General features: G+C 39.3%; 1 protein-coding gene across 1 annotated transcript in view; it reads left to right on the plus strand.

The window, feature by feature from the left end:
• The window catches only part of CAND2 (cullin associated and neddylation dissociated 2 (putative)), a 42,479-nt gene that overhangs the window by 9,247 nt on the left and 17,409 nt on the right, over window positions 1-15,823 (plus strand). Inside the window, exons 2-6 of the mRNA XM_031955491.1 lie at window positions 3,639-3,782; window positions 8,845-8,999; window positions 12,163-12,286; window positions 12,914-13,170; window positions 15,097-15,202. Of these exons, the coding sequence (XP_031811351.1) occupies window positions 3,639-3,782; window positions 8,845-8,999; window positions 12,163-12,286; window positions 12,914-13,170; window positions 15,097-15,202 (786 nt within the window). The remainder of the gene's footprint in view (window positions 1-3,638; window positions 3,783-8,844; window positions 9,000-12,162; window positions 12,287-12,913; window positions 13,171-15,096; window positions 15,203-15,823) is intronic.

Raw genomic sequence — 15,823 nt, forward strand, 5'->3', positions numbered from 1 at the left:
CATCTCCCTAGCCCTAATACCAGAGGAGGAAATCACAAAACAAAGGGCTATGGGAAGTCTGCATGGGGGATCAATCCTGATAGTATTACTCTTTAGGAACACACATTGCTTCTATCATTCCCTCATTTTTCTTCCCTTTCAAGAGTTCTGTTTTCTCATCTCATCCTCATCTTTTCACCTTCTTGTAATCTATCTTCTACTCCATCCCTTAACTGAAACTCTCCTCTCCAAGGTTACCAAATCTATTTTCACTGCTAACTCTGAAGACTTTTCCTCAGCTTTCCTTCCTTACGATCTCTTTGTAGTCTTTAATGTGTCTGGCCAACTCTCTCTTTCCTGCGAGACCCTTTCTCCTTCTTGCTTTTCATAACTGCTCCATCATGGTTTCCCTCCCCATTGTCTAGAAATTCCTTCTCTCTTTTCTTTAGTGGATCATAATCTATTTCTCATAGAACCCAGAATTACCCTTTCTCATATCAGCAGTTCCCATGGGCTTAACAATTGTCTCTAAGTAGATGACTCCAAGATCTCCATCTCTCCAGAACACTTGCCTTCCATTGCCAGTTGCCTAGGACAAAGTTTCTTAAACTGTGAGTTGTGGCCCCATATGGGGTCATGCAACTGAATGCGGGGGGGAGGGAGGTGTCACAAAATTATGGTTTATTATTAGTAAGTGGTTGATCTGTATGCCTATTTTATATATAGAATTATATAAAATTGTAGAATTGTATATAGAATTGTATAAAAATTTCTTGGGTAAGAAAGGCTCATGAGCAGAAAAAGTTTAAGAAACCTCGGCCTAATAGACATTTTTAACTGGATTTTGGAGGCATTGACATCTTAGATTCAACATTTCTGTAGCTGTGCTCATTATCTCTGCTGCACTCCCTCATCATATCCACAGAGGAACATACACAGCCTACTGTCTTAATTTCTGTTTTTCTTTTGAGCAAACCATCATCCTTCCAATCACTCAGATTCACAGACTCCAAGCAATCATTGATTCTTCCTCATTCTCCTTCACCTTTATATCCATTCTGTCACCAGATCTGGTCCAGTCTCCTGCCCCAATATATCTCTCACCTGTTTAGTCTATCCCACCTATACTGTCACCAACCTGGTTCTGGCCCTCATCATCTCTTACCTGGTTTATTGGAATAGACATCAGCTTTTCTCTCCAGTCTATCATCCCCACAGCTATTGAATGGATATTCTGATAGCCTGAGTTTGGAGGATTATAGGATCATGGGTCTAGACCCGGAAGAGACCTTGGGGGCTGTTCAACCCATTCACTTAGAAGCGAGGAATCTAAGGGCCACATACATTAAGTGATTTGGCTAGAGTTATATATGGTAACTGACAGATTCAACTATAGTTCTAGATTTTCTATTCCCAGTGGCTTCATCACTATTACACTCTCCATTACTATATATATATGTGTGTGTATGTATCTATGTATGTATATATATGTATATGTGTGTGTATGTGTATGCCCTGCCTTAGAGAAGGCTACCATTAGATACAAATGTGTCTATTTTATGTGTATGTATGAAACCATATTATACTTACTTTCCCACATACACATAATAGTATTTTAGCTTTTCTAACTCCATGTAAAGATAATTTTCAACATTCACTTTTATAAGATTTTGAGTCCCCAATTTTTTCTCCCTCCCTTCTATCCCCTGCCCCCAAGATAGCAAACAGTCTAATTTGGTTATACATATACAATTGTATTAAACATATTTCCACATTAGTCATACAGATACGTTTATTTATTAGTTTTTTTTCTCTGAAGCTGGACGGCATCTTCATTTATAGGTCCTTTGTGCTTGATTTAAGTATTTATAATACTCAAAATGACATCGTTCAAAGTTGTTCTTAGAAAAAAATTATTGTTACTATATGTAATCTTTTCTTGGTTAAGCTCATTTTGCTCTTCATTATTTCATGCAAGTCTTTCCATGTTTTTCTAAAATCACTGAGCTTATCATTTCTTATAGCACAGTAGTATTCCATCACAATCATATACTACAACTTGTTTTGCCATGCAAATATACACCATTTGATCCTCAACAACCAGGTGAGATAGGTATTTTATTGGTAGCATTGGTAGGTATTACTGACATTATTACTATATTTTATAGAAGAGGAAACCGATATTAAGCAACTTGCCTGAAAAGCATTAGCTAGTAAGTATTTGAGGAGAATTTGGACCCAGGGTCTTCCTCATTTCCTCACTCCAGGTCCAGAGTTCTAAGCACTATAACCTGTCACTTTCTCTGTCACCAAGTAGAATGACAATTCCCCCTGAGAACAGGGATTGTTTTATTATTGCATCTGAACACTTAATTAGTGCCTGGCACATAGTAGGTGTTTAAACACTTGTTGGATGAATGAATGTCAAAGGCAAAAAGAGAAGATTGTAGAATAGCTGACTTTACCCTGACCTCTTCCAACATCCCAAGTAATGCAAGGACTTTAAACAAGAAAACTGCAATCACTTGTATCAGAGAGGGATTATGGTCTAGTGGAATGAACACCAACTGAACTCCAACATGGGTGTTCATGGCTCTGACTAGATCTACTAGTATGACCTGTTAGTCTTAAGCTATTAAGTTTTCAGACCCTCCCTTTTTTCATCTATAAAATGGGAATAATGTTTACCTTAGCACATAAGCTCATAAAACCCTTGTAAATCTTGCTGTGACATATGACCCTCTATTGAATCTCTATTATAAATTAGAGGCAGGTAAGGATAAAAACTTGACAATAAAAAGAGAGGGTTGGAGTAGATGAGCTTTAAAGTCCCATCTAGCTCTGAATCTGTGATAAAACCATTCAGGACATCACTCAGCATGTCACAGGGAATAGAATCCAGGACCTGAGTTCAAGTCCTGCCCCCAGACAATTAGTAGTTGTGAGATTCTGGGTTAGTTACTTAATAGTCTTTTTCTAATTCTTTATCAATAAATTGGCCCCTCCCTTTCCATCTCCTTGACAAGGCAAACAAATTCTGATTATATGACCCATTATACATTACTCCCTGTATGTACCTCAAATAGGCAAAGTGGCCTTTTTTATCCCTTGCACATGATCTTCTGTTACCCATTTCCATGTCTTTAGTATAAACTTTTCCTGATGCCTGGGATGCACACTTCCCAGAATTTTGGAATCAAGGTTCTGCTCAGGTGACGATTCCTATGTGTACCCCTTATTGTTTCCTTCCAGATTCTTCCACTAAATTTACTTTGTATATGTTTTATATTGATTCATCTGTGTATATACTGCATCCCATTGATAGTGAAATAAGCTCCTTGAGGGCAGGGATTGTTTCATTTTTATCTTTTGCTCCCCAGGGCCTAGCACCATAGTAAATATTCCTCAAATGTTTGTAAAAATGAATGAATGGATAGATATTATTTGATCCTGTAAGGTAGCCTTGTGATGTAGGAAGAACAGATATTTTTTTCATTTTACAGATGAGGGAACTGAAGCTAAGAGAAATTAAGGAACTTGTTGGTTGTCCCCATCTCATAAACATCAGGGGCCAGATCCATTGTTTCCTTACTCTACTCTTTACACCACAGATTCCCATACAGCTAGTTGGACCTGCTTAAAATTTCTTCTCCTTACAGATTCATGGCCACCAATGACCTGATGTTGGAGTTGCAGAAGGATTCCATTAAGCTGGATGAGGACAGTGAGAAGAAGGTGGTGAAGATGTTGCTAAAGCTTCTAGAAGATAAGAATGGAGAGGTGCAGAATTTAGCAGTCAAATGGTAAGTGGGGACCTGAAGAAATCATCATCCGTTCTCTAAAATAACTTAGAATGTATAGAGTTAACCATGTGTGGATCTGAGTGAAGGGTATCAGAATGGTGAGGAAGGAATTCCCCATCAGGGAAGTTCCAGAAAGCAGAGAAAGGGAGCTCCCTTCTAACTGAGGGTGGGCAAGGGAAGGGAAGATCATTACTGAGTTGAGAACAGAGTAGCTGAGACTGAAGTATGAGTGTCAGAGAGCCTGGAGTTGCAATGGTAGAAAATAGAAGGTAGAAGGAAAAGTAAGACTGGAATGGATCAGTACTGGAACAGAGGGCTAAAAATAGGGTGAGGGTCCTGGGAACAATGTATAATACTGATGTTAAACTCAAAAAGAAATAGATCCTTGTGGGCCACATGTTACATCTTTATTTTATTAAGCATTTCTCAATTATATTTTAGTCTCATTCAGAAAATCTTGAATAAAAGTTTTATCTCTAATTTCACATCTCTAAAATTTATCCCCTTGAAAGATTGAGCTAGATTGCCCTTTTCTCCTAGCCAAATGGCTTCTGTGGGGATTCATTTATGATTTCTCCATTTGATAATACTAACTTTCTAGCCTATGTTATTCATCATATCCTTCATATCTATCAATGGTACTTTCCTTTCCTTCCCCGTTTTCCCACTAGGACTGGACTCTGAATGGTTTATCTAGTAACACAGAAATAGGTTTATAGTGGTCTGTCCACATGCTCTCATCTAGCTGTCCTGGTAACTGATGACATCAGCTTGCTAGATTGTTTGTGGGATTAGGGGTTCAGTGTAGAATGGATATAGGGCTTCTCTGTGGCCAGGGCTTGAGGGTAGGGGAGATGTAGATCAGTCCTTGATTACTGAGCCCCTTCATCTTGTCACCATCTTCCTAAAATGACTTGCTCAGAAGTGAACACAATACTTGGGGCATATTCATACTGACCAGAGCACAGGACAATGGGACCATCACCTCCTTATATTTGACATCATTAGAATCATCTTGTCAGACTATTCACTTGTATTAATTCCTTTTGAATCCATTAAAACACCTCCATCTTCACTTGAACTTGTCTAGCCTCATCTTTCATTCTGTTATTGTGAGGCTGATTTTTAAACTCAAATCCAGAACTTGAAATTTAATAGGAACAAACATAATCTTCTTAGATCTGGCATGTCATTCTAAACCAGTTGTATTTAGCCTGGGATCTAATAACTTTATTTTAAATACTTTTAATAACTGTATTTTTCTATAACTGGTTTCATTTGTAATTCTATGCATTTTATTTTATGCATTTAAAAATATTTACCTGAGGAGTCTCTAAGTTTTGCCAGATTGTCAAAAGCATCCAGATTGACAACAGGTTAAAAACTCTTATTCTGTACTGCCTATCTTTTTTTTCAATGCTAATTCTGATATCTGATATTTTTGTTATTCCACACAATTTTGTCACTGACATCTTTGATAAACATAACATCATTCTAGAGATTAATAAATATAATGAACAAAATAGAACCAAGGAGAGAACCTTTAGGACACCTTCATCAAAGATCTCCCTCCAAATCTATATTGAATCGTTTTCTTTCCTTCCTTCCTTCCTTTCTTTTAATGAAAACTTTTTATTTTCAAAATATATGCACAGGTAAATTTTCAACATTGACTCTTGCAAAACCTTGTGTTCCAAATTTCCCCCCTTCCCCCACATCCTCTCCTAGATGGCAAGTAATCCAATCTATGTTAAACACGTTAAAAATATGTGTTAAATCCAACATATGAATACATTTTTATACAGTTATATTGCTACAAAAGAAGAATTAGATCAAAAAGGGAAAAATGAGAAAGAAAACAAAATGCAAGTGAACAACAACAAAAAGAGTGAGAAATGTTATGTTGTGATCCACACTCAGTTCCCACAGTCCTCTCTCCTAACGTAGATGGCTCTCTTCATTACAAGATCATTGGAACTGGTCTGAATCATCTCATTATTGAAAGGAGCCACTACCATCAGGATTGCTCATTGTATGTAAAATAATCTGGTTCTGCTCCTTTCACTGAGCATCAGTTCCTGTAAGTCTCCTCAGACCTCTCTGAAATCATCCTGCTGATCATGTCTTATAGAACAAAGTTTTCCATAACATTCACAAACCATAACTTATTCAGCCATTCTCCAGCTGATGGGCATCCACTCAGTTTCCAGTTCACTGACACTACAAGAAGAGCTGCCACAAACATTTTTGCATATGTGGGTCTCTTTCTGTCCTTTATGATCTCTTTAGAGACACTACTGGATGTACAGTATCTCTACAAAATGTGCATAATTGAACCATTTTCTAATCATGGTTTCTTAGGCCTGCTTTCTCAACTAGTTTCTGAATCCACGTGACTGTATCTTCACTCAGATTGTTTTTTTCCATCTTTTCCATTATGTTGTGGCAAACTGCCAAAAGATATGTGGAAATCCAGGTAGTCATTTACAGTACAGAAATTCAATCAAAAATTACAAATAATTTTAGTCTGATCTGACTTGTTCTTGTTCATTTCATGCTGACTCAGAGAGCGATTCCCATTTTTCTAGTGTTCACAGAGCATCCCTTAAATAATCTGTTCTAGAATTTTGATTAAGTAGTTTCTACATGCCAGACATTGTGGGGATACGAACAAAGGCAAAAATATAGTCCCTACCCTCAAGGAGCTTACATTCTTTTTGGGGGGTGGGGGTTGGAGGGGATCTAATGGAAGAGACAATAGGTAAACAACTTGGGACCTGAAAGATATATTTAATACAAATGGAATTGATCAAAATGAACCTGCATGGACTTTAAGATAATAATTGAGCATCTACAGGCCTATAAGACCTTTCTTGCTTTTCACAGATTGTGCTTTTTCTTTCTTTCTTTCTTTCTTTTTTTCTTTCTTTCTTTCTTTCTTTCTTTCTTTCTTTTTTTGGTTATTGAACTTAATTTTTTTTTCAATGAACAAAAAGTTACTTTCTCCTCATGGTTTTTCATTGGTCATTGTCAGTTGTTTATTCTTTATTATGTTGGATCTAGATTTTAACTCATTGCCATCTTCAATGATTTCACTGATTTTGGGCTTCAATTTCCTTTTTGACTTTTGAGTCTAAAGATCCTTCTCCTTAATAGAGAAAATAAAAGGAACCATTGTTGAGTAGTTCTATTTTCTCTTTGTTGTCATTTTTAATATCTTATAAAAATTTAATATCAGTAAAAATAAAAAAATAAAAATACCAAATAAATGTCTTAGTAAATAAGTATTTAAATTTAAATTAGTTGATTTCTTCAGATCCCAAGATAATAGATTAAGAGTGAAGAGTCATTGCCCATTTAATCTGTTTCACTTTTAGTTTTATGTGGTAATAGCTGGTATGTCGACTCTTTTGGTTTTGTTTCTCTTCCTTAGGGATAGTTCTTTGTGTTTCTTGCCCTTAATTGCATTTTTGTGTTCTGTTCTGTTACCAATATACTTTATTTAATTAATTATGTATTACTATATTTCACTTAATTAATATTGTATTTTACATAATAATGCTATTTACTTACTGCCACTCTCAATCACTGGACATTTTGACTGTAATAATTATTATTTGGTAATAATTTGATAAATATTTGATTTAACAAATTTGGTAAATAATTAATGCAATAATAATAAGTTTGTTGTTACTGTAGGTAATGTGCCACGTCTATCTAATTCACCCAAATAATCCTATATTTCTGCTTGCAGCAGAAAAAGAACTCGTCACTTATTCAAATAGCTGAAGTCATCCATCAGTTGTCATCATATTTCATAATCTGTTTGGGGCATCATTCATTTTTTCCATCTGGCCTACACTCATCAGTAGCAATAGTTTTTATGTGGTCTATGACTTCATTGGTATAGAGCACTTCTCATGAGAAGGCTCTATTATCTCTATCATCAGTTACAGATACCTAAAACTTGTTTGAAGCATTAATAAGTTAACTGTCTTTTCCTAGAATTTGAACTCAGATCTTCCTGATTTTAAGATTGACTCTATTTTCTGTGCCAGGCTTTTTTGCAGTCATTAGCAGACTCCAGTAATAATGACTTCTGCTATGTCCTCCATCATGCTGCTTCTTCCCCTCAGTGTTAGATCTCTCTGCCGGTTTCATTCTTTTGGATAACAGCTGAAGTCATACTAGATGGAATACATTGCTTTCCACTTTGCAGCTGTGCCCTCAGAGATCTTTTCCTCTGACTTGCAACTGAAATCTCTCTTGGTTGTGTGTCCCATGTTGTAATGTGAATCCCCGAGGGCAAGGACTATCTTATGTTTCAGTACCACGGGATTGATAGCAGAGCAAGTGCTAAGTAAATTTTATTTCACTCATTCTATTCCAAGAATACTCCACCAGACTTTTTGATCCAATTTGTCCCTTTTGAGTAATACCAGATTTTAGGCATGGAGTCCATCCCCCAGTTCTCAGTGATATCTGTGCAATAAAATTTACATCTCTGTTTTAGGAACTCTATTAAACCTTATTATTAACCCACAAGTATTTGTATTTCAACCTGAGGCTGTAGTTCATATTACCACCATTCTAATAAGTTGTTCATTAAGATCTCCATTTTTTATATCACCCTAGTCTGAAGTGGCCAAATAATTAAACAATAAACACGGATTGAATAGAAAGAGAAAAGAATGAGTAGGAATGAAAGATAAAAAATAGAAAGTAGGGATAGGAAAAAAATGGAAATAAAGTAAGGATAGTAGGGAATGGTGGACTGGGGACTGCCTGCATTAACTTAGAGGCTACTTAGGGATACCATTCCATGGTCTCTTTATTTAAGCCCTGAGAGAGTCAGGAAGTTCAGATGTGATCCTCACTACATTCAGCAAGAAGGTTAGCAAAATGGTAACCTATAGAAAGATCTCTATCATTTTTGTGAGATCCAGAAATTGCATTTGAATTCTCCTACTTCAGGCTAATTCTGAAGCAGTGGCAGGAGGGAGTTCTTGAAGGTGAGCATGTCACTTCAGGTCTAAGACTCTTTTCTCCTTTCTCTTGGTAGCCTGGGCCCGCTGGTGGGCAAGGTGAAGGAGTACCAAGTGGAGACCATTGTGGATACCCTCTGCACCAACATGTTGTCTGACAAAGAGCAGCTCCGGGATATTTCTGGCATGGGTCTGAAAACTGTCATCTCTGAACTCCCACCTGCATCCACAGGTACTGAACTCTGTACCCTCTCTGTAGACAGTCTTGGGATTTCAGGGGGAGTGCAAGTTAACCTTCATTGCTTAAATGAGTTCTGTATTCCTAGGATCCTGGATTTAGAACTGGAAGAGATTTTAGAACCAATACCCTCCTTTTATAGATTGAGAAACTGAGGCACAGAGAGGCTGAGATCTCACAACTAGTGATTCTGAGGCAAGATTTGAATTCAGATATTCTGAATCAAACTGTCTCCATCCCTCTGCCTTCTGATAAGGGACCACACCCAAACTAGCCTAGTTAGTTAGTTGGGTGTGCCTCCTGTTTGTTCAGAATACGGCAGCTGCAACTAAAAGAATAATTTTTCTTTGAAGAGGCTAACCTCAATCCTTCCTACTCCTTGGCCCTTGTTATGAACAATAACAGTCATAGGAGCAGTTCTATATTTGTACAGTCATTTTTCACTCCTGTCTGACTCTCTGTGATCTCATTTGGGGTTTTCTTGTCAGAGACACTGGCATGATTTGTCATTTTCTTCTGCAGCTCATTTTACAGATGAAGAAACTGAGACAGACAGTTTGCCTAGAGTCACACAGTTAGTAAGGGTCTGCAGCTAGATTTTGAACTTGGGTCATCCTGATTACAGATCTGGCACTCCATTCACTGTATCACTTGGCTATACATTAATTAGCTCACCCTCAAACTATAACCCCATGAGACAAGGAGAAGGAGAATTGATATTTGCAGGAAACAAAGGCTTGGAGTTTATAATTTGCCTGAGACCATGAAGCAAGTAGCTAGCAGAAGTAGGACATAAACCCAAGTGGGTGGCACTTTTTTCATTTCAGCTCAGCAGGAAAAGAGCAGTCCCCACCCTCTGTGAGGGGGAAGGCTCAATCCATCAAGCCTGGCAATGCAGAAGAGCATTCTCCAGGAGACTCTGGTCTTGCTCAGCCCATTCTGGGAACTCCTGGCATAGCACCACCTCCAGAAACTAGTTTATTAACAAAACAAGGGAACTTGTCTTGTCACTTTAGACTCCAGTGCTTAGCCCAGTGCCAGGCACACAGGAGACAATAATAGATATTTCTTGATTATTGATATTGATTCTGAACCCCATACAGTACCCCTTATCCTCACTACACTCAGCAGATGCTAAATCCCTCTCTCCAAAGACCAAGGTGCTTTCTGGCTATGGGTCAATGGTCCTAAGCAAGTGCCCCTTTAAGTCTTCCTTCAGAGGCACCTGCTGCTGGTGACTTCATAAGGGGCTGACTCACAACGGGGTTATCCTGGATTGTATCTAGAAAGTCTGCTGAGTTGGGTTTTCCCACCTAACTGGATCATTTCCCAGAAGATAGGGAGGCAGTTCTGATTTATTGCCTATAGATTGTCTAACTGATGGTCCCTGGCCAGCTGCCCTGCCCTCCTGGGAGTCACATTCTTCATTGCCCTTATAATAATCCCTCGGGGGGGGAGAGGGGGAAGATGCAAATAAATAGAGAACTTGGGCATGGAATTCATATCCTTCCCAGCTGCTTACTAGCTGGGCAAGTCACTTAACCTCTCTGCCTCCATTTTCTCATCTTTAAAATGGGGATAGTGATAGCACCCAGCTCATAGAATTGTTATGAGGATTAAATAAGACAACATAAGTACATGATACATGTATAGATCTATACCTCTAGATAGATAGTTATAGATCTATGTAAATAGATACATTTATACTTCAATGTATCCCTATATATATATATGTACAGTGTTTTACAAACCTTAATCTAGGATATAAAAACTTTGTTACTATTCAGTCATATCCAATTCTTTTCTATCTGATTTGGGGTTTTCTTAGCAAAGATACTGGTTTGTCATTTTCTTCTCCAGCTCATTGAGAAATGAGAAAACTTAGGCAAACAGAGTCAAGTGACTTGCCCACAGCTAATAAGTGCCTGAGACTGGATTTGAATTTAGGGCTTCCTGTCTCCCACCATAGCACTCTACCCACTGCACCACCTAGCTGTCCTATATAAATGGTTATTTACTTGGATATTATTATTATTATCATTTTTATAATTATATGTTTATTATATAATTAATGACATGAATATTAACATATGAATAGCAATATAATTAAATAAATATTAATATGATAATATATTGTTATATTAATAAATTATTATCATATTTATCATTATTATCATGCCTGGGGCCTCAGGAGAAAAAACTAGTACATTGCAAAGAAAACTGAATTGAAAGTTAAGAGAATCTGGGGTCTATTCTCAGCTCTGCTCTCAGTTCCCCTTTCTTTACCTCAGTTTATTCATTTTTAAAGTGAAGGGGTAGAAGCAGATGACCAGCCAGGTCCCTGCTAGTTCTACAACTCATTGATCAGGGAACCTGCTGTGATATCACAAAGCCTGGCTCCAGCAGCCCTACACTTGACATCCATTATGGGGATTTAGGCTGATGGAGGGAAACCACCTTATCACACTGGGACTTTGTTTAGTTTAGTGCAGCAGCATTTGCAAGGAAGGAAAATAATTATCAAGTGCTTATTATGCTACACATTGGGATGCAGATACAATAAGAAAAACGGTCTCTTCCCTCATGGAGCTTACATTGTAATGGGAGCCAGGAACCCATATTAGAGGCAGGCAGGAGAACGCAATGGTGAGACCCTAGAGCTAGGGCTAGAAGGGGTTCCTAGTCCAGGAACCCCTGAGGCAGGGGGCAGGGCCAGAGCCTTCATTCTCCCATTCTCCTGGCTCCGACAGGCAGTCACCTAGTGGCAAAGCAGAGATTTGAACCCTTGGCCTCCAAATTCTGCACAGTTTCCACCAACCCATATTTTCGGATATGGCTTTTCTTTATCAGCCTAAAAGCCGTAACCGGTATTGGGATGGAGCCATACTACTGTAACCTCAAAAGCCCTAACTGCTGCTATAGTGGAGTTGAACCCAGTGATGATGACCGGGGGGAGGGATGCTGCATGTTGATGACTGAGGATAGTTAGAGGGAAGGGGAGGGGAAAAGAAGCATTTATGAAGCATCTACTATATGCCAGAAGCTGCGCAAAGGGCAATACAAATGTGATGTCACTTGGTGTGTGTTACATGTGCTGGAATCAGTGTTCCATCCACCTTTTGGCCTGTTCCCAGTGTTTCTCAACCCCATGTTCCAGGTTCTGCCATGGCAGCCAACGTGTGTAAAAAGATCACCTCCCAGCTCACTGGAGCTATTGGGAAGCAGGAGGACGTGTCTGTGCAGCTGGAGGCTTTGGATATCTTATCGGACATGCTAAGCAGGTAAGAGTGGGAAGGAAAAAGGCCTGAAGTTCAGGTCAAGGTCCGAGAGGGTGCACGAGCCCCAGGGGCACATTTTTGTTGAATTTTGGACTTTTCAAAATGTGTTTTTATTCATGATCTCATTTGATCCTTACCACATTCCTTGAGGGAAAGCAGTGCAGGAATTTCATAGATGAGGAAGGTGAAGTTCACAGAGTGACGATGACTTGTATAATGTCACTTGTATAATATCCTCTCTCAATCTACATACCAGAGCCCTGCTGAGAATGCATGAGGTTGGATCGATCCTTAATGCCCTCAACACTCATCTGGCCATTGTGGGCTAGTGTGGGGCATGAGCCGATAGGATTGGGGAAACTGAGTCCAAAGACCGGAGTCTGATACATGCTATATGTTCACTTCTTTTTTTTTGCTATTGTTGTTTTTTTCCTCTTGTGGTTTTTCCCTTTTGTTCTGATTTTTTTCTCCCAACATGATTTCTAAAGAAATTTTTATTTAAATTTTTTAAAATTTTATTTAAAAAAATTAATGTATAACCAGAAAAAAAAAAACATTAAAAAAAAAAGGAGGAAAAGCCCCAGAGATTGGAGTCTGACACCATTGCCCTCCTCTTTACTTTGGCCACAGATTAGGTGGGGCTCTCTTCTCTTTCCATTCCTCCATCCTGCACTGCCTGGTCCCACAGCTCACCAGCCCCCGCCTGGCAGTGCGCAAGCGGGCCATTGTCGCCCTGAGCCACCTGGTCATGACCTGCAGCACCAACCTGTTCTCGGAGCTCATGGAGCAGCTGTTGACCGAGCTGGAGGGAGATGCGTCCACCTCCACCACCCGTACCTACATCCAGTGTATTGGAGGCATCAGCAGGCAGGCGGGCCATCGCGTTGGTATGGTGGGGCATTCGGGGGGAGGGTAGATAAGGGAGAGGGCTTGAGTGAGGAAGGGGGGCAGGTGACACCTTTGTTCCCAGGTGGGTAATTCTAGGATAAAAATTCAGCCAAGCTGAGCCAAAAGGAAGGATGTGACTCCCATGAGCCCAAAATGTGAACTCAGGAAAAACAGCTGAGGGCTGCATATTTCCCCCCTCTAATGAATAGCTCCATTTATTCTGCAAACAAGCATTATGGAAACTGTAGCTTATTTTGCACAGAACTACAACTTTGTGGAAAATTTCTACAGCCTAGATTTAAAACAAACAAAAATAAAATCCCCGCAAAGTGTCTCAATAAGGAATTGAGATAATGGCAAATAGTAACTTGTTTCCTGGTACTGCTGTTACAGTTGGCAAAGCTGTCAAACATTGGGAAAACTATAAGGAAGAACATTTTAAAACCATGCTGCTTAAGAGGGGAACAGCTGGCCTATTTAAGACATAGAGTAACTCCTTATTATCCTTGATTCTAAGAAACAAGCTGGTGCAGCATTCTGTAAGATGCCTGAGCCCCCTGGTCAGGTTTTCCTATATTGGGGGCTACTTCTGAATCTTCAAATGAAAGCACTTTCAGGTGCTTCCAGCCTCTGGGAGTGATCGACCTAGAATAGGGGGACTAATGTGAGCTGAGTGGGAAGAGACATAAGTGTCAAGGTTAGGAACAAAAGGCTAAAGGTGGAAGCCAGTTATTAAGGGTGTGGAAAGAGATCTAGGGGATGCTCCCAAAATGGGGAGGGGGCTATATTATCAGGCCTGATTAATGTACTCTATAAATGCATCTCTGCTCTAAAGGCTGCCAAGAGCACAAAGAGAAACTGGACTTGAGAACAGAAGGGAGGGGGAACATTGTTTCCCTGAGGCAGGAGACCTTGGCTCTCTGGCTTCAAGACTGCAAACCAGTCATTGCATCTTTTAAAAAAATTAATCTTTATTGATAACTTTTGGTTTTATTATTTTATATTTTTATACTATATTTATATTTTGTTTATATATATATATTTATATTGTTTTTATATTTAACTGATTATATTCCTCTCCCTGCTCCTTCCCAGAGATCCCTCCCTCATAGTAAATATGAAGAAAGAAAAAAGAAAAAGCTTTTTCAAAAAATTAAAACTACTTTTGAAAAAAATCTGCTATTATATATCACATTCTCACTGGTTGTGCCCTGTTTGTACAAAGGATCATGGGAGAGAAGGAAGGTGTCTTCCTGTATTTCTTCTTTGGCCATCAATTTCATTGCTTTGTTCTTTTCCATTCTTGTTGCTATAGTCTTTGGAACATATATTGATCTCCTGATCCATATATATTGTTTTCCTGGGCCTGGTTCCTTCCCTTTTAGTCTCTTCATTAGAGTCGTGGAATATTTTTTTTCCCCAAGAGACAAAGATTTGTATTATGCTAGAAACAGTAGGCAAAATCTATAAAGGTTTTTTTTTCGGGGGGGGGGGTTTCCTGGGGTTTTTTGTTTTTTGTTTTTTTGTTTTTTTAATAAGAAAAGGAGTCCCATCATTTAGGAGGAAGAGGGCATTAAGGCATGGCAAGTGGGGGATTACCGGGCTAACCCAAAAAGAAATTTAGTGAGTCATTGAACTCACTTTGTTCTGCATGGCTTGCAGAACAAAGTTCCTAGCCCAAGCCCTTGTCATTACTCTCCTTGGGAATGGAAGGAAAAGGATTGGGGGGTTTAAGGGTTCTGCCCTGAAGTGAACCTAGACCTATTATAATATACTCATCAGAGTCCTGGGACTATGGACTCCTGGGATGGAGCAGGGTAGGTTTGGGGGGAAACTGAGGACTGGGCCATGTCTTGTGGCCACCAGGAGGCATGTTCTGCTAGGTGGGACTCAGCCCAGAAGCCTCTTGTCCTTTCATCCTGCAGGTCCCCACCTACCAAGGATCGTGCCTTTAGTGGTAAAGTTTTGTGCAGTGGAGGATGATGAGCTACGAGAGTACTGCTTCCAAGCCTTTGAGTCCTTTGTGAGGAGGTGACGTGATTTAGTCTCTGGCAGCACAGGGCAGGGCTGCAGAGAGAGGCAGGGCTGGGGGAGAGGAGGGCAGGTAGAGGAAATAGGGTTAGGGGGAAGAGGAGGGTTAGATTGGAGCTGAGATAGTCCTGAGCACACCCACTGAAGCCATTTTCTCTGGCCTTCTGGAAACATTCTTCCCTCAGTGACTCTCCCCTCCCCAGTAGTATTTAAGTCAACCTTAGCTATAAATAATAAAGATCATAGAACCCTAGAATTTCAATGAAAAGGGCCTTCATAATGAAATAGTCTAATAAGAAGTATTTATTAGGCACCTACCATGTGCTAGATCCTGGGCATACAGAGACATAAAGGAAGCAATCCCTGCCCTCACGGAGCTTAACATTTGATTGATCCAGCCCATTTAGGTACACTTTGAATCCCTTCTATGAAACTGTAAGCTTTTTAGGAGCCAAGGATGTTTTTGTCCCTCTCTGACTATCAGTATACAGTAAGCTTAAGATGATTTTTTTTTTAATTGAATTGACTTAGAATCCAAAGGTCCAATAACTAGTTGGTGGAAAAAGTGATAACATTTCCTCTCTCTATATATGCAAGATCTAAAAGGGAGACAAGGAAAGT

This window comes from Sarcophilus harrisii, chromosome 1, assembly GCF_902635505.1.
Source record: "Sarcophilus harrisii chromosome 1, mSarHar1.11, whole genome shotgun sequence".
Classification (NCBI taxonomy): domain Eukaryota; kingdom Metazoa; phylum Chordata; class Mammalia; order Dasyuromorphia; family Dasyuridae; genus Sarcophilus; species Sarcophilus harrisii.